This window comes from Rhinopithecus roxellana, chromosome 2 (genome assembly GCF_007565055.1).
Source record: "Rhinopithecus roxellana isolate Shanxi Qingling chromosome 2, ASM756505v1, whole genome shotgun sequence".
Classification (NCBI taxonomy): Eukaryota; Metazoa; Chordata; class Mammalia; order Primates; family Cercopithecidae; genus Rhinopithecus; species Rhinopithecus roxellana.
The window spans coordinates 119,475,135-119,493,592 of NC_044550.1; the positions used below are offsets into that span (position 1 = coordinate 119,475,135).

Genomic DNA, 18,458 nt, shown 5'->3' on the forward strand with positions numbered 1-18,458 from the left:
TATTTCCTTTCAATATGACCCCTCAGTTTACCCTTCATATTACAATTTTAATTATCATCCTAGAATACAAACATCTATCTTCCTGTCTTACTTTCTCAACATTTTGTCAAGACCTAATTTCAAATTAATGTTAAAGACATTTGCTTAGCAGCTTACCAACAACACAACAAGACACATTTTACACAGTCTCCTCATACACTCCTTCCCTGCCCAGCCAGCCACCTTTCCCAGTGTCTCCCTTGGAAAAAGGCGAAGAAGATATAAAAATGATTTATTCTGCTGTTAGTCTCAATCTTTTGCTCAACTCCCATTTCCCCCAAGTATTTAGAATTTTTTTTTTCTTTAAGAAAATAAATGCCAGCTGGACACAGTGGCACATGCCTGTAATCTCAGCACTTTTGGGGAGTCCAGGGTAGGAGGATCGCTTGAGCCCTGGAGATTTAGGTTGCAGTGAGCTGAGATTGTGCCACTGCATTCTAGCCAGGGAGACAAAGCAAGATCTTGTCTCAAGATTAAAAAAAAAAAAAAAAAAAAAAAAAAAAAAAAAAAAGTCAATCAATTACGTTTACAGAATTAAAATTGCAGCCTGCCTCTGACAACATGAGAAAAAGAGAAAAAGGTCAGTGGAATAGCCCTTGCTGAATGCAAGTCCGCATACAGCTAGTCCTGGAGTTCCTGGAGAGCAAGGAACCTCTGTCCCAAACTTGACTCAGAGCTTCCAAAGTTGGCATATTTCAACAAGTAAGCATTCCATTGAGCCAACAATTTGCTAGGCTACCAGCGGGTCTGGAAGGCCTGTTGATGATGACAGTTCTTGTGGGGGTATCTCAATATGACACACAATTGACACTGATCAGAAACACAGCGCCAAGGAGACTCTAGTCCTAGCCTTGAAATGTTATGATTCCAGGTTTTCAGGACAGAGCAGAGTTCACTTCTCATCTCTAGTGTGTGTAAAAATTTGTCCAAAATGTAACTAAGAAAAAAACAACAGTATTAGTTACTTCTGCTCCCCGTTACCCTCAACCCCAGTGATTATGACACGGGAACTCACACAAAACTTTGAGACAAAAGAGCAACAAGTCTGCTTTATTGTTTGCTTGTTTGGTTCCCGAGTCCGGCGGGGAAGGAGTGCGGGAGGAGGAATCCAAGCTTCCAAGCCTCTGCTCCGCTCTCCTTCTATCCAGTTGGTCTTTAGGACACTGAAGGAAACTCTTCTTCAGAAATAACCTTTTAACTTTTCTTCTGTCAGCTGTCTGCCAATCACGGAGCCAGAGGCTGAGGGGAGGCTTTGAGCAGGGCTGTGAGTCCCGAAGGCAAAGATCGCGAAGCTTGGCTCTCCGGAGAGCTCAGGGGGCAGGTGACACAGTCGTGGGTTCCCCGGCGGGGGCTGGCTTGACAGTTTCCTCCCCGCCCACTGGCAGGGGAGCGCCCCGCCGGGCTGCACGCGCGCGCGCGCGCGCAGGGGGGACATAAAAGCTGCGGCCGCGCGGAGACGCGGAGCTCGCCCACCGCCCTCCCTAGCAGTGGCTGCATCATGCACGTGAACGGCAAAGTGGCGCTGGTGACCGGCGCGGCTCAGGGCATAGGCAGAGCCTTTGCAGAGGCGCTGCTGCTTAAGGGCGCCAAGGTAAGCCCGGCGCCCAGCCGCGGAAATTTCTCTGCTCACACACTCCCGAGACTCGCCCCGCCGCCCGAGGTGCACTGGCGGAGACAGGGAGGCCGCGCCCCGCGTGCCCACGCTGCCACTTCCAAAATTTGCTGAAGCTGAGGCTGTGAGCGCACCTCAAAAGTGGCTGGGAGGGAACCCGAACCTAATTGCCACATTTCAGGTCCAGGAGGGGAGCCTCTTGTGTGTTTACTGTTTGTCCGTCTGTTTCGTGAGCTGCGCAGGCCCGCGATTCCTCTCCTCTTGTCTATAGGTAGCGCTGGTGGATTGGAATCTTGAAGCAGGTGTACAGTGTAAAGCTGCCCTGGATGAGCAGTTTGAACCTCAGAAGACTTTGTTCATCCAGTGCGATGTGGCTGACCAGCAACAACTGAGAGGTAAGACAGGGAAATCAATCTGTATACTGGGAACGTGCTCTGAACAAGCAACAACCTGAAGGCAGCGGGGCCAGGGGTCCCTGGGTGCAACCTCCGCTGCCTCCTCCAGAGCAGCTACCTTGAAGCTCCAAAAGACAGTTTGGACTGATAGGTTTCCTTCTGACAGCCAAATTGCTGTAAAACCGAAAGAAAGGCAAGACTGCTGAAGAAATCCTTTTAGTGTAGTCATTTGGCAGCACTTAATGTAATCAAAATTCCTCTATGTATTCAAAGACAGTGCTGCTGCAGTAATTATTAAATAACTGAAATTGCAGACAAAACTTGGAAAATTAAAGTAGGCTAAGGCACTCTTGACAAACAACTTCTCCCAGAAAGCTGGCCAATGACAATCAAATGTGGCAGTATGGTTGTTTTAAACCTATCAGAATACAAGTTCAAGGAACATCATCACAGAAGTGCTAGATGCTTTTCACCACATGTTTTCTCTGGCTTTTTCCCCAATGAGACAGTACTTTAAAATAATAATAATGGTAATCATAATAAACTATACAATGTTAGAATTGTAGTAGAAACATCTCTATCAGCCTTTCCTCAATGCTTTCCTGTTTCCGGCTACTCACTTAAAATAGACCAATCTACTTGTGAAGTATCAGGGACAATATTGGCACACACAATAAACAGCTTTGATTATAAAGCTGTTTTTTTTTTTCTTTTTTTTTTTTTTTTTTTGTACATCTACTGGAGAACTTGAGAGTGCCCCAATAAACTTACAGGAAACAAAAATTCTGGAGAAAAACTAGAAAAGTAATATATTTGTATTTCACAAAGTTTTATTCAAAGAGACTGAGTAAATTGTTAGGCACTTTTTAATCAAGGGGTCCGAAAACTTTTGCTAATCTTATTCCAGTGCTCCTGTTCTTAAAGGGACATCAAGTGTAAATTTATTTTAAAATTTTAAAATATTCTGTAAGAGAGGGAAAATGAAGTGATGTGTTAGAAGGAAGTGGTGTACCCACAGTTAAGAGAAATTGTAAAGGAAATTACATAACTGCAATCTGAAAATGCTAGTAAAGACCTATAACACAGATGACAAGCATGAGCAGAACAGATTTGGAAACACAGTACAAGAGGAACATATTGTGCCAGAGGACAATTATGCTGATAGTACATGATATTTTGGATCAAGGATAGAGCCAGGTCAGATCTCAATATTAATGCTGATGGAATAAGGAACAGTATACACAATCTGAAAGCCACTTCTGTCTCAATTTACATAGTTTCATAAATGACATTTAACTACTAATTGTACTAATTGTTTTTTTCGCAGTATTTAAAATTAGTATATTGGCTATAAACACATTCCTTAAGGATAAGTGATTGTGGAGGAGGAAAAAAACTCAGACACATAGTGAATGACCCGGGAAGGCATGTTGGTCATGAGAAATCCACATGTTGTCTGGACATCAGCATTTGTTTGCATCTAAAGAAAACATGACATTGATTTTTCCAATTTCAGGATTTAATGTTGCCTACAACTTTTAGAACTGTTTAGACAGTATGGAAATTATAAAAATACAAGGTGAAAAGTTTCTTGGAGATAATCTAGACATAACTTATTTCACAAATGAACAAATTGCAGCCAAGAGAGTTTAGATAAATTACAAAGAATACCACATCATATAAATGTCAGCAAGAGCTAGACCGTACGTTGCTTAAGCCTGGAATTCAATGGGATGTCAGAAAATGAGATGGTATACTATACATTGGGAAGGGCAGACTATAAGGAATATGGTGGAGAACAGAAAGAGGGAAGAAAATTAAAGCGGTAATTAGATATACATATTTAACACCCTCATTTTCCAAAACGTGAAAGTTGTTTCTGTGGAGTTATGAAGAGTTAGAACATACTCAGAATGGAAGAGAAAAAAAGATACTGGGGGACCTTTTCTGGACCCAATTTGAGATCTTAAGAAACAGTTTTAAAATTCTATGCAAAAGGCCAGGTGCAGTGGCTCACGCTTGTAATCCCAGCACTTTCGGAGGCAGAGGCGGTGGATAACAAGGTCAGGAGATCGAGACCATCCTGGCTAACATGGGGAAACCCCATCTCTACTAAAACTACTAAAAATTAGCCGGGCGTGGTGGTGGGCGCCTGTAGTCCCAGCTACTTGGGAGGCTGAGGCAGGAGAATGGCGTGAACCCAGGAGGCGGAGCTTGCAGTGAGCCGAGATCACACCATTGCACTCCAGCCTGGGAGACAGAGCAAGACTCTGACTCAAAACAAACAAACAAACAAACAAACAAACAAAAAATCCATGAAAAAGTAAACAGTTTGTATTGCATTTTTTTGTTCTTCCATTCCCAAGCGGTGAGTGTAAAAGGTGCATATTAGGAAATCTTGAAAATGTTTTTAGTAAACAACTAGCATAGTAATTTATCCGTATGGGAACTGATTAATCCATGTCTTCCCCAATATGTCTGGTGGTTGGTAATGATTCTATGAATTTATTTCAATCAAAATTAAGCTTATGCTGACCTACTGTTTTTAAGGACTTCATATGTTGGCCTAGAGACCTGAGAATATATTTCTATCATATAGAAAAATAACCACAATTTTTATCCATAGTATAAAATAATAGAAGTAGAATGAATGATCAAAGGCTCAGGGAAACAGTTTAAATCAATTAGAACTATGTCAAAGGCTGCTTTGAGAAACAATAGACATGTGATTGGACAGTGTAATGAAAGACATTCAGGCCTCAGAATCCGTGCCAACTTTATCCTGTTTGAACATAGTTTTATACAAACTAGTAATCTGAAGTAGTAATAGCAGTGAGAAAGAAGAAGGAAATAGTAAACATTGAAGTTTCAGTAATCAAATAAAATCAACTGAATGAAAAGTAGACTTTTGCTAAGATATAAAAACTCCCCCAAATATGCAGCATAATAGATCTGAATACACAAGAATACTTGTATTAACATGACACTTTATGAATTTAATGTGGCTTATAGAAAAGGATGTTTACCATAGTCTAAGCTACAGAGCTTCAGTAACTTCTCAGGGACTAAGAGATGTTGCTTGCCCTAACTGACTTCAGCGAGCTCTTAGCTTAGGATTTGAGCTCAGCTCTCTAAAATTTACCCCATTAAGTTACTGCTTATAGAACTTCAATGTGCATACAAATCATATATGAATATGTTAAAGTTAAGATTCTTATTCAGTTGGTCTGTGGTGTCTGCAAAATTCTGCATTCTTACCAAGCTGCCCGATTGATGCTTCTAGTCCACAAACCACACGTTGAGAAGCAAGGAATTAATTACAGTCAGCCCATGAGTTTAATAATTTTCAGTATGAGGGTAAATAAACTAAAATTCCTCTCATGGCATAAGACATGATTTAAATGTATACATGGAAAATAAGAATGTATCAGTAATGTCTTGTTTTATAATTAGACACTTTTAGAAAAGTTGTAGACCACTTTGGAAGATTGGACATTTTGGTCAATAATGCTGGAGTGAATAATGAGAAAAACTGGGAAAAAACTCTGCAAATCAATTTGGTGAGTTATCTCAGCTATGTTTCTTGTCTATAATTATTTAATAACATGATGTTTATAAAGAAAAAACGGTTCTTGGAGTCATAGAAACAAAACAGTGACCTACAATATAGAAAAAGGGAAGTTACAGAAAGCTAGATAAAAGCATTTTCTTTGATAAAAAGGAAGACATTTAATTATGAAAGCAAGTCTGTCTTAAAATATTGGAAAGAAGCACGAATAAAATATAATTGATTGCTTAACTCAGGAGTTGGCAGACTATGACCCACAGGTCAAAATAGCCTGCCAACTCTTTTGGTATGACCTGCAAGCTAAAAATACCTTTTTACATTTCTAAATGGTTGAGAAATTCAAGAGAAGAATCATATGATTATATGAAATTCAACTTTCAGTGTCTATAAAGTTTTATTGCAACACAGCCACAGTCATTCATTTAAGTATTGTCATTGGCTATTTTCATGATACAGGGGCAAAGTTTAATATTTGTAACAGATCCTGCGGCGTTCAATGACTAAAATATTTACAGTCTGGCCCTTTACAGAAAAAGCTGGTCAACCGCTGACTTATTTATTTAAAAATAATCTTAATTAAATGCCAGAATGTAACAGAAAACAAAATTAAAGTGACAATTGAACTTTGTAATTAGTAGGACTTTTTATCCTGAAAGTTCGTGGTGTGTGTGTGTGTGTGTGTATGATTTACACAATGTTTAATAATTATTTAGCTCTTAAAAATGGTAGAATTAAGAAATAAAATTTTCTCTTTTATCCATTGAGTCATGAGTTGGTGGGTATCTCATTTCTATAAATGCCCTTGACTTAAGATATTGGAGTTTAGTAAAAATCAAACGTTGACTAAAACAAAATGTCAAATAGGCTGTGCCTGGGGTCACCCTGCCCTTGCTGAGGTCATTCTCACCAATCTAACAAGCAGGTAATTGTAGAGTACAGTTTGGCCACTGTGTGTGTATAAAGGTACAGGGAGTGGCCTCCTACTTCATGATATCCTCCTAGTAAATTATAAACTCCATAAAAACAAGAACTGGGTTGTGTTTTTCTTTGTTTCTCCTTCAGTAATCAACACAATATCTTGATGATAGTGCTTAGTCAATACATTTTTTACTTAAATTGAAATGCCCATGAGTAATTACCTAACTGCTATAATAACTTGATAGAGGCAATGAGGATGACACTACACCACAAAAGAGCTAAATCTGTAAGTCCTACCTTGAGAAGAGTACAGAATTGCTCCCGAAACTTGAAAGATACCTAAATTACAATTTTCTTTTAATTTTTAAAATTTTTAAATTATTTTTGTTGGTTTTCCTTTTTCAACTTTTATTTTAGGTTCAGGGTGTACATGTGAAGATTTGTTACCCAAGTAAATTGTGTGTCACTGGGGTTTGGTGCACAGATAATGTCATCACCTAGATAGTGGTCATAGCAACCCACAGATAGTTTTCCCACTTTCACCCTTCTCCCACCCTTCATCCTCAAGTAGACCTTGGTGACTGTTGTTCCCCCCTTTGTATCCATATGTGCTTAATGTTTTGTTCCTATTTGTAAGTGAGAACATGAGGTATTTGATTTTCTGTTCCTGCATTAATTTGCTTAGGATAATGACCTCCAGCTGCATCCATGTTGTTGCAACCAACATGACTTCCTTTTTTATGGGTGCATAGTGTTTCATGTTGCATATGAACCCACTTTCTTTATCCAGTCCACCACTGATGGGCATCTAGGTTGATTCTGTCTTTGCTATTGTGAATAGTGTTGTGATGACCAGATGAGTGCTGTGTCTTTTTTGGTAGAATGATTTATGTTCCTTTGGGTATATACCCAGTAATGGGGTTGCTGAGTTGAATGGTAGTTCCGTTTTAAGTTCTTCGAGAAAAGCTCCCAAATGCTTTCCATGGTGTCTGTCTTTACTTTCCTACCAGCAGCATATAAGTGTTCTCTTTTCTCTGCAACCTCGCCAAGTCAGCATCCATTATTTACTTATTTTTTTACTTTTTAATGATAGCCATTCTGAGTGCTGTGAAATTATATTTCATTGTGGTTCTGATTTGCATTTCTCTGATGATTAGTGATACTGAGCACATTTTTTATATTTGTTGGCCATGTGTCTGTCCTCTTCTGAGAAGCAGTCACAAAAGTCTGTTTATGTCCTTTGCCCTTTTTTTAATGGGGTTGTTTTGTTTTTGCTTGATTTGTTAAAGTTCCTTATATATTCTGCATATTAGAACTTTGTCAGATCCATAGTTTGCAAATATTTTCTCCAGTTCTGTAGGTTATCTGTTTACTGCTTTGATAGTTTCTTTTGCTGTGCAGAAGCTCTTTAGTTTAATTAGGTCCTATCTCTCTATTTTTGGTTTTATTGCAATTGCTTTTGGAGACTTCATCATGAGATCTTTGCCATGGCATGTGTTCAGAATGGGGTGTTTTGTGTTTTCTTCTAGGATTTGTATAGTTTTAGGTTTTATATATAAGTCTTTAATTCATCTTCAGTTGATTTTTAAAATGGCGTGAGGAAGGGGTCCAGTTTCAGTCTTCTGCATATGGATACCTGGTTATTCCAGCACCATTTATTGAATAGTGCATCCTTTCCCCATGCTCGTTTTTGTTGATTTTGTCAAAGATCAGATGATTGTAGGTGTACAACTTTATTTCTGGCTTCTCCATTCTGTTCCAGTGGTCTATATATCTGTTTTTGCACCAGTACCATGCTGTTTGGTTACTGTAGGCTTGTATAGTTTGAAGTCGAGTAGTGTGATGCCTCCAGCTTTGTTCATTTTACTTAGAATTGCTTTGACTATTGTGACTCTTTGGATTCCATATGAATTTTTTTTTAATTCTGTGGAAATGATGATGGTAGTTTGGTGGGAATAGCATTGAATCTGTAAATTGCTTTGGGCAGTATGGCCATTTTAACAATATTGATTCTTCCTATCCATGAACATGGAATGTTTTTTCATTTAATAATGACTCTGATTCCTTTCAGTAGTGTTTTACAATTCTCATTGTAGAGATCTTTCACCTCACTGGTTAGCTGTATTCATAGGAATTTTATTCTTTTTGTGGTTGTTGTAAATGGGATTGCATTCTTGATTTGCCTCTTAGCTTGGATATTATTGGTGTTTGGAAACATTACTGATTTTTGTACATTGGTTTTGTATCCTGAAATGTAACTTAAATTGTTTATCAGTTCTAGGAACCTTTGTGCAGAGAGTATGGTGTTTTCTATGTATAGAATCATATTGTTTGCAAACAAAGATAGCTTGACTTCCTCTCTTCCTGTTTAGATGCCCTTATTTCTTTCTCTTGCCAGGTTGCTCTGGCTTGGATTTCCAGTACTATGTTGAATGTGAGTGGTGAGACTTGGCATCCTTGTCTTGTTTCAGCTCTCAAGGGGAATGCTTCCAGCTTTTTCCCACTCAGTATGATGTTCGCTTCATGCTACTTCGATGCCTATGTTGTTGAGAATTTTTTAACATGAAAGGATGTTGAATTTTACCTGAAATCTTTTAATTAAGAAACAAGATTCTATTTTACAGTATGAATACCTTCTTTGCAGTTCTTTTAAAACTTTTTCTCCAGTGTACCTGGTTCATTATATTTGAAAATAACTTGAAACTCTCAAGTTTCCCTCAAAATCTTTTTGAGATTCTAATTGCAAATATACATACATGTGTTTGGAGAGAACTGATAGCTGATTTTTCTGAGTTGAGACAGTTCTGTGACCTTCTTCTGCTTTAGGGTAGAAATGTATTGAAATGAGATATTCTGACTGTGAATCAAACTTACATCTCTTGGCTAAATCTTACATTATTATGGTATATGAATGTTTAATATACCATTGAATTTTTTAAATTCCTAATTTAGTATTTGTGCTTCTGTACTTAGAAATTGTATTATCCTTAATTTTCTTTTCTTATAATGTTCTTATTTGGTTTGGGTGTCATCTATATCTTGGCTTCCTTTTATGTCCTTGATCTGTTCATTTCTCAACAGAGGCATTCTTATCTCAAATGGCAAATATCAGTTTGCCTACCTCTTTTAGTAATTCTATAAGTTTAGACTCTATATATTATAAATATATAATATTCAGAGGATAAGTTGCTAATTGTTATAATTTATTGATTTTTAAATTTGTTTTTTTAAAGTTAAACTTCTGACTTATACTTTAATGTTTACTGTTTTCTTTTTATTTTTATTATTTTACTGTTTCTTACCTAAATGCATTATATAGCTTTAATTTTCTTAGGTTGGTAAAAAAATAAAAAAATAAAAAACTATGCATTTTATATTTACTCTTCAGAGGTTACCCCTGACTTATTAAGAATTGTATTTCATTACATCTTTTAGTAGCCTGATAAAACAAACATTTTGAAAATATAGCTAATTGGGAACTGCAGGGATTTTTTTTTTTTTTTTTTTTTTTTGAGACGGAGTCTCGCTCTGTCACCCAAGCTGGAGTGCTGTGGCCTGATCTCAGCTCACTGCAAGCTCCGCCTCCCGGGTTCCCGCCATTCTCCTGCCTCAGCCTGCCGGGTAGCTGGGACTACAGGCGCCGCCACCTCGCCCGGCTAGTTTTTTGTAGTTTTTAGTAGAGACGGGGTTTCACCGTGTTAGCCAGGATGGTCTCGATCTCCTGACCTCGTGATCCGCCCGTCTTGGCCTCCCAAAGTGCTGGGATTACAGGCTTGAGCCACCGCGCCCGGCCAGGGATTTTTAAGAATATAGACTCATGCCACTTTCCAAAACCACATTAAATGATGAGATTTTCTTTGAACCAGGCTATCCCAGTGAAAAAGCACAACCTGCACAACACGTTTATCTCTTTAACATTACTACTGATATTTGTAATAACTTCATCAGTAATATCTACAGATATTTTTATGGATAAAATTAACAGAGTATATAGTTCCTATATTCGACAACTTCCTCATGGACACTTGCTGTGTCTTTTCTCTGAGAAATCAGCTGTCAGAAACAGTGTGCAATGATTACAGTTAACATAAAGAAACATGGAAATATTGAGGCAATTATTACAGTTACAGAATTCCACTGACGTCTTCATCCAGCTGAGAGGGCGGGCATGTTTGCTTTAATGTAGCCTGTGTGAATACCTGCTCTGAGCTGGAAAGTGCCAATATCATGGGCAAATTGGAAGTTCTGGAAGACCAGGGGAATTTTACTTCCAACTTGATTATCTCTGTTATCGTAATGCAAATATTTGTGCGTAGTTTATATAACCCTCTTTTGAAACTCTGCTCTGGATTTAATTTGCTTCCTTGGGTCTTCTACAATTCCGTGTTTGTTCTTTTGCATGTTTTTCTGTATTACTGCCCCTGTCCGCGAGTAACCTCTTAAAGGACCTTACCATATATCTCTCCCTCTTCTGAAATACTGTACAACATATTTATACCATTCTCATAGGGCTTACTAGTTTTTTAATTTTATTAGAATTATTTTAATATATACATAATTCATGCTATTCATGCTAGTAAACCACAAGTTCTTTCAAGGCAGAAAACTATTGTTTCGTGTCCTTATAGATGTTAGTTAATAGTTACTGGGTCAACTGCCATTACCTGTATATGATATTTTGCATACATGAGAGTATTCACTTTTATGTTTCAGTACATTGCTTTCCAAATAGATTAGTTCTTCCAAACAGTATCATCTGTCCTTCCACTTTTACTCCTTATCAAATTTACTCCTTATTTTTCACTTTGCTGATCTCATCCTTCTTCCCACTAAACCTTTTCCCAGTCTTTTGTTTGCATTAGGCTATTTTATACTTCCTCCTTAGTCTGAAGCCAATAACAGCAGCATTATTTATAGCTGTTCAGAACACAGAAGAAATGTTCAGGAGGCCGGGCGCAGTGGCTCACGCCTGTAATCCCAGCACTTTCGGAGGCCGAGGTGGGCGGATCACGAGGTCAGGAGATCAAGACCATCCTGGCTAACATGGTGAAACACAGTCTCTACTAAAAATACTAAAAATTAGCTGGGCGTGGTGGCAGACGCCTGTAGTCCCAGCTATTCGGGAGGCTGAGGCAGGAGAATGGCATGAACCCGGGAGGCAGAGCTTGCAGTGAGCCAAGATGGCGACACTGCACTCCAGCCTGGGCGACAGAGTGAGACTCCATATCGAAAAACAAAATAAAATAAAAAAAAAAAAAGAAATGTTCAGGAAAGAATGAGTCTTTGCAAAACTATCGACAGTCATGCTGGCAATTGGGCAGAGGGAAACTTAACTTTGAATATTGGAATGGTAATTCTGTCATGTAGTCTTGTAGCTTTCTGAAGTTTCAATAAACTTAAATATGTTCATGCCCACTGATGTGGAACTTATAGTCTAATTTTGACATTTAACTAATATACATTGAATTCCTTAACCCATTTATGCCAGAAGTTGCCATATTTTGAATTTTTGCATGAGTTAAAAATTAGACCTTGGCAATGACCTTGAGCAGTAGGATATAAAGAACTCTCTCACATGCTTAGTATTCCAATAATGGAACACTAGGCAAAAGTGGGTCAATATGTTCAAATAAGATTTAAACAAAATAGATGAATATTGATAGTCATTTTTTTTTTCCAAAATGCACTTATTGACTAAAGATTTGCACTGGGAAATATATTTCTTTGGGAATAGTCAAAATTAGAATCCAGTCCTGAATCTATAACTTATAAACTTTTATTTAATTTCTCTCATATTGAACTTCCCAGGGAGGAAGGAAAACTCCCTATCTCTAAGGACTGTTACGCTTAAATAAACCATAGTTTATGTGAACATCCAGCACAGTGCCACTGCATAGAATTCATTCAATAAATTACACTTCCCTTCCAGAGCATCAGAATCTACATTTTCTGGCCAGGCACGGTGGCTCATGCCTGTAATCCCAGCACTTTAGGAGGCCGAGGTGGGCAGATCAGTTGAGGTCATGAGTTCGAGACCAGCCTGGCCAACATGGTGAAGCATATATAATATACAGACACACACACACACGCACGTATATATAGTCTAGAATAAGGAATACATTGTTATAATAAAGGAGGAAAAGTGAAAAATATAATTTCTACACAGCCAAAGCATTAGACCCTGTCTTGTAGATTCATCCTTTGAACTCTTTCATTTGAATAATTGCCCAGTTCTTAACCTGATAGTGGATGAGAAAAATAATCCCTTGCCTTCCTCCACCAAAGACCTAAAGATAAATATTGCTTTTTAAAAGTAAATCTTAAATATTCCCAAATTTTCTATCTGGCTTCATCTTGTTCATGTTGAAAACACAACAGTGGAGTGTCATCAAAGCTCTAATACCTGAGAATAAAAGCATAGTGCCAATACGCATGAACAGAAGTTTTGTTCAGACATGCTGGAGACTTCTGCAGAAACTAACAGAATCTAACTGGCTTCAGTAATTTCAGCCATCTACATCTTTTTCTTCTTATATAAACAATTAATGTTTTGGTTTTCCTTTTTAAAGAAAATCATGTGAAGATTTTATTCATTCTCCCTAAGCCTACTTAATATCAAACTGACACATGGCTTAAGTGAATAGAATCTCTGATTTCCTTTCTTGTTCTAGAGCTACTATTAGGTAGGAGAAGTATATCTGAATCCTTGTAAAAAAAACTTCAAAGGAAATTTTTAAGATAAAAGGAAGGTAAACACGTGTGTAACCTCCGTTTCAGACTTGTTACCTATTGTATCATTTTCTTTGCAGTATTGTAAAGCATAAAAAAATAGGAATTAAGATGTCAAAAAAGAATTTTCCTTTTTTAAAAGTCTGAGCTGGAAGGGATAGGAATTCTTAAATCCAAAAGGAAAACTAAGGTCTGAAATATCAATTTGATCTCACAGGTTTTTTTTTTTCTTTTTTTTTTTTTTTGGTAGTGATTAAAATAAAACAGGAAAAGTGCCTACACTTGGATATAAGTGGCAAGACAGTAAACTATCAAAAGGATAGCTGTAAGCAGTGATTAACAAAATTTAGTGATAGACATTACTAAAGACCAGATGTCCCGCTAACTGAAAATCACCACTTAAACTGGATAAAACATTTATATGATTTCACACAACACAGAGTTCAGGATTGCTTGATCTTACAGGTCAATGATATCATCAGGGCCCAGAGTCCTGTCAGCCCTCCCGCTGACCATTCTTTATGTCGGTTTCATCTTTAGGATACTAGGAAATACGGGTTGTCCATTGAAGTTATGACATTCATATAGAGAAGGCAGTGTAACCATTTCTTCTGTTTTTTTTTTTTTTTTAAGAGCAACAAAAAATTTCTCAGTAGCATCCATCCTGTTCCCATTTCTAGCTGATTGCCTTCCGGGTCTCACTGATCAAAATTGGGTTACTTGCTGGTTCTGAAACCAGCCACTGTCAAGGAGAATGGGATTTCCATGACTGAATTAAATTAATTAATCAGTGTCTACATTACATTTGGGCAGACCACCTTCCTCTGTATTGTATGGAGAGGAGGTAGATACAGGAGCAAAATAGAATTTTTATTAGAAAGAAAAAGAGAGAAAATTAAATCTCTAGGAAATCAAGGGTAACCACTATTCTATATTCCAAGATCCAAGAGAATTAAACAGAGTAGGTAAGTGTGGAATACTGAGACATGAGAACCATATGCAGAGAAGAAGGGTAAATAAATTTTGTGTCCAACATTTAGAAAACAAAAAGAATATATGGAATTATTGAAGATGTTGAGAGTTGAGTGAAAGTAATAGACATTTTTGGAATACAACCTGTAGCGTAAAATCTCATATTGGGCAACTAAGTGAAGTTTTGCAGATATATGACAAGCTCCACAATGATTAGGCAAACAAAAAGAATCCAGGTTTAATGACTAACTTTAAAAATAAAGCTCTTTTAAAACCTTTCATTGATAATATTTGCAGAAATCTCCCTAGGTATCTGGAATAGCTATAAAAACTTTGCTGTGTGAAAATATGGTGAAGGATAATGACTGTGTTCCTTTTCCCACTTATGCCCCTGGATTAGGTTTCTGTTATCAGTGGAACCTATCTTGGTTTGGATTATATGAGTAAGCAAAATGGAGGTGAAGGCGGCATCATTATCAATATGTCATCTTTAGCAGGTAAGGGCAATTATTACATTAAGTGTAACATTTTCTTATTGGTAATTTGGACCACTGAAACAAATCTTCAAAGCATATTTATTATCAACTCAAGTTTGAAATTAAAAATCTGACTTTTTTGTAGTTCCATGGAATTTTCTATTGCAAAATATCAAAAGTTTGAAAAGTATGTTTATTTCTCTTAATTTAACTTGTGGCTTTTCTAGTTATCTTACTGAGTAATATTTGAAAACAAAATGATAATTTTTTTTAGAGCTGCTGTTTTTCATAGGTTGTTGTGAGACTCCTAAGCAATAATGCATGTGAAAGCACCTTTGGCAAAGTAAAAAGCATGAAAGTGAAGTTAAGATGTCTCTGCTCCCATGTGATTTTAGTAAGAGTGTGTAACTTTAAAATATGGCACATATCATAGTTAAGATATGTTAAACTAATAAATAAAGCCAGATATATGTGTGTGTATGTGTGTGTGTGTGTGTATAATGTTATGTTAAACTAATAAATAAAGCCAAACTTACATATAGTATAAGCATATTTCTTACCCGTACATCAGTCCAAGGCAAGATCCTTGTTGCAGGTGCCTCTTCTGTATGCAGACATTTGAAAACCTGACTGGCAGAAGTTCTGTCGTCTTCAGCAGGGAGCTCCTACCCTAGAACTGCTGGATTCCTTTTTGTCGAGCAGAAAGAGAAAAAGAACATGGAGCGGGCATGGCTACTCTTTTAAAAACCCCAGCCCAATAATGGCAGACCTTCTGCTCACATTTCAATGTAGAACTTGAGCTCATGTTTCACCTAACTAAAAGCGAGTCTGTACTGGGAAATGCAGTCTAGCTGTGTGCCTAAGAGAATAATGGATTTCAGAGGGCAGCTAATCGTCTTTTCCACAGCATGCAATCCTAAACTATATTATTTTCAGAGCAGTATGATTTAGTATCGGCTGATATCTTATCCCTCAATACTAGCTTTAAACCTCTGACTGGACTTTTTGGAGCAACTGAGTCAAGTGACTTTACTTTTGAAAACTCTAAGAAAAAAATCATCAATGATTCTTGAATAGTTCAAGTGAAGTTGTGAAGTTTAAGAAGTCTGGTCGATATGGACAGCAAATCTAAGTCATCTATGTACAAAAAGTCAGACTTTTAAAAATTATCTGTTTGATTTTAGTCAATGTGGTGATTCCAGAATAGAAATTTCAGCCCCACGCCCCACCCCAACCTTGGCATCCCAGCTCCAGTGATTTGGGAAGTTGGGTTTGGAGGTACCTGTGATTGAACCACTGTCTGATTCTCAGCATTTTTCTCATCCCACTAGGAATGATTATTTTATATCACTGTAAAGCTGCCGCCAGAGGAGATTTAGAAATCTCCTTTAGAAGTTCTCAAAAATAAACTAGCATCTCATTTTCTGGGTTGCTTAAAGTCAAAATCATGTCCCTAAAGCTATTATGAACCTATTTCTATACATTTTTGGGGGTAATCCGATTCTTTTTCCTAACAGTACAACTACTTATAACTTATAACATTTAATTCTAATGATACTTTAAAAGAGCATGGGCAATATTTGAAAGGGATATGTGTTCCAGAGAGGGCCAAATGTTAAGCTGTGGGAGACTGAAACCCTAAAAATAAATTGGCAAAGCTAAATCTATATTATTTTGAAATAAAATCACAAGAAAAAAACAAGTGACTGGAGAATTAAAAAGAGATACGTAGTATATTCTTAAAAGTTTATTTAAAAACCTGAGGCTGTGATGAAGGTTGATAATTCTGTATATTGTTTCTATAAAGCTAAGAGGGCCAGCAAAGCTTGGAGTACCATGAATATTATACAGGGAGCCCCTGGCCTTTATGTCACCAGAGGCACTGATTTCATTCTTTGGAAGGCTGAAAGCCTCAGGGTTGGATCAATTTAGGACTATCTGGGAGAAATTCTGTACCATATGAGGGCGCTTACTTGCCCCAAAGAGCGTGAATAAAGAAATGCAATGTAGCATTACTGCCTTTTATCTGATTAAAATATTCAAATATATAATATCATTTATTGAGCACTGTTTAACCGATATCATTTTAAACACTGTACATTATCTCATTTAATCCTCACAACAACCCTGTGAGGTAAAATTCGATAATTTCCATTTTGAAAATAAAGAAACTAAGGCAGGAGAAGTATGAAATATCTTGCCTAAGCTTACACATCAAGTAAGCCTCAGAGCTGGAATTCACATGCAAATAGCCTGGTACAAGTCTTCTTAGAATTTTAACCACTAGATTATCTGTCTGTCTCTCATATCTATGAGTTTATTTGTTAATCTACCTGTATTTATCTCAGCCTAACAGAAAAGTAACAGCAACTGAAATCGTTTGACTTGAATAAACCCTTGCAATTTGCTCGTCTCTTCAGGCTTCATGGGCACAGCTCTAATCTCATGGCTGCATTACTAAACCTTCAGTGAAATCTTAAGCTTTTGCTCCATTTGACACTTCCAGTAAAGTCCTAAAAATATTTGGGGAGCTTACCAGTGTCACAAGTCAAAACATGCCATTGAGCAGAGTGGTTTAAGGCTTGCAATTTGATGTCCACTTTGCTTTGTTGGCTAGGAGCTTGCTTTAGCTCACTGCCACCGGACCCCACCCCTGGGTGTTAATCCTCTTCTTACCTATGTTAGATACAACATTTGCAATCATGTGTGGGCATTTCTCTATGCAGATAAAATGATGACTTGATAAAAATTCAGTGGTCACATTGCTTTGGTTTTAAATTACTTTCCTGGCACTGGTACAATTTAATGAATAATACTGCATTACAAACTGCTTCTCCCTCTGATTTTCCTCCACATGTACAAGGCAACACTATGTAAAATGGTTAAATAGCTGAAGTTTATCATTGTTCCCTCTGCTTGGCTTATTACTCTCTCCATTTTTAGAAGTTGTCCTTGGCACCCTCCCTTTGTCATTCCAACCTCCACACCTCTTGTGTTTATACTGTTTCCTCGTTGCTGCTGGCCAATGTGGACAGTCTACTTCCTTTCCCATCCAGGGTTCCCACTAACATGCCTTCATCTCACAGAGTCTTAAAATGAATTGCCTTGTATTTTATCCACCAACAGAGAGCCTCCAGTTCTTCCCATAATGAAATTAGTTTGATAAAAAGTCAGGATATTGTAATAATGGGAGAAGGCAAAAGAGGACCCCTCCGTCTTTATCATTCCCACAGAAATGGTATCAACAATTTTATGCCCTTGAGTCATAGCATGTAGGAAGAGGTGAGAGGACCAAAATAATCTTGAAGGAGTTATCAGAGTACTTCTAATATTTGACTACTCTGTTTTTCCAAACCTTGCTTCCTGATAGATTTTTTTTCCTGTTTTACTCCATACCGCTTACTCTATTGAAGGAATGGCTGTGGGTAATATTCAGTATTCAACTCAACAGGGCCTATCCTCATGGTCTCTGGCGTGGGTACAGTGGAGTCCTTCACTGCCACAGTAAAACCTTAAGTTGGCACACTGGTTTGAGTAGAGAAGTTAATGAGTAATGACCACTGACGCAGACAGAGTATCAAATGCAATTAATAGGTTTAATAAACAGGAGCAGTTAAGTAGACAATGATTCCTCAGCAGATTATGGGATGGGTGTGCTCCAGTCTGGAGTTCCACAAGTTGTTCTGAGTGTTGTTAACCCACATGGACTTTTCTACACGAGTTTTTATTTATAAACATAATATACAGGC

The 18,458-nt window shown here is 37.5% G+C and overlaps 1 protein-coding gene across 1 annotated transcript in view; it reads left to right on the forward strand.

Moving 5' to 3' along the window:
• The first annotated feature begins 1,273 nt into the window (after positions 1-1,273).
• HPGD (15-hydroxyprostaglandin dehydrogenase) overlaps positions 1,274-18,458 on the forward strand; it is a 31,178-nt gene continuing 13,993 nt past the window's right edge. The window contains exons 1-4 of the mRNA XM_010360094.2: positions 1,274-1,630; positions 1,923-2,046; positions 5,500-5,606; positions 14,634-14,730. Coding sequence (XP_010358396.1) covers positions 1,538-1,630; positions 1,923-2,046; positions 5,500-5,606; positions 14,634-14,730 — 421 coding nt within the window. The 5' untranslated portion in view covers positions 1,274-1,537. The remainder of the gene's footprint in view (positions 1,631-1,922; positions 2,047-5,499; positions 5,607-14,633; positions 14,731-18,458) is intronic.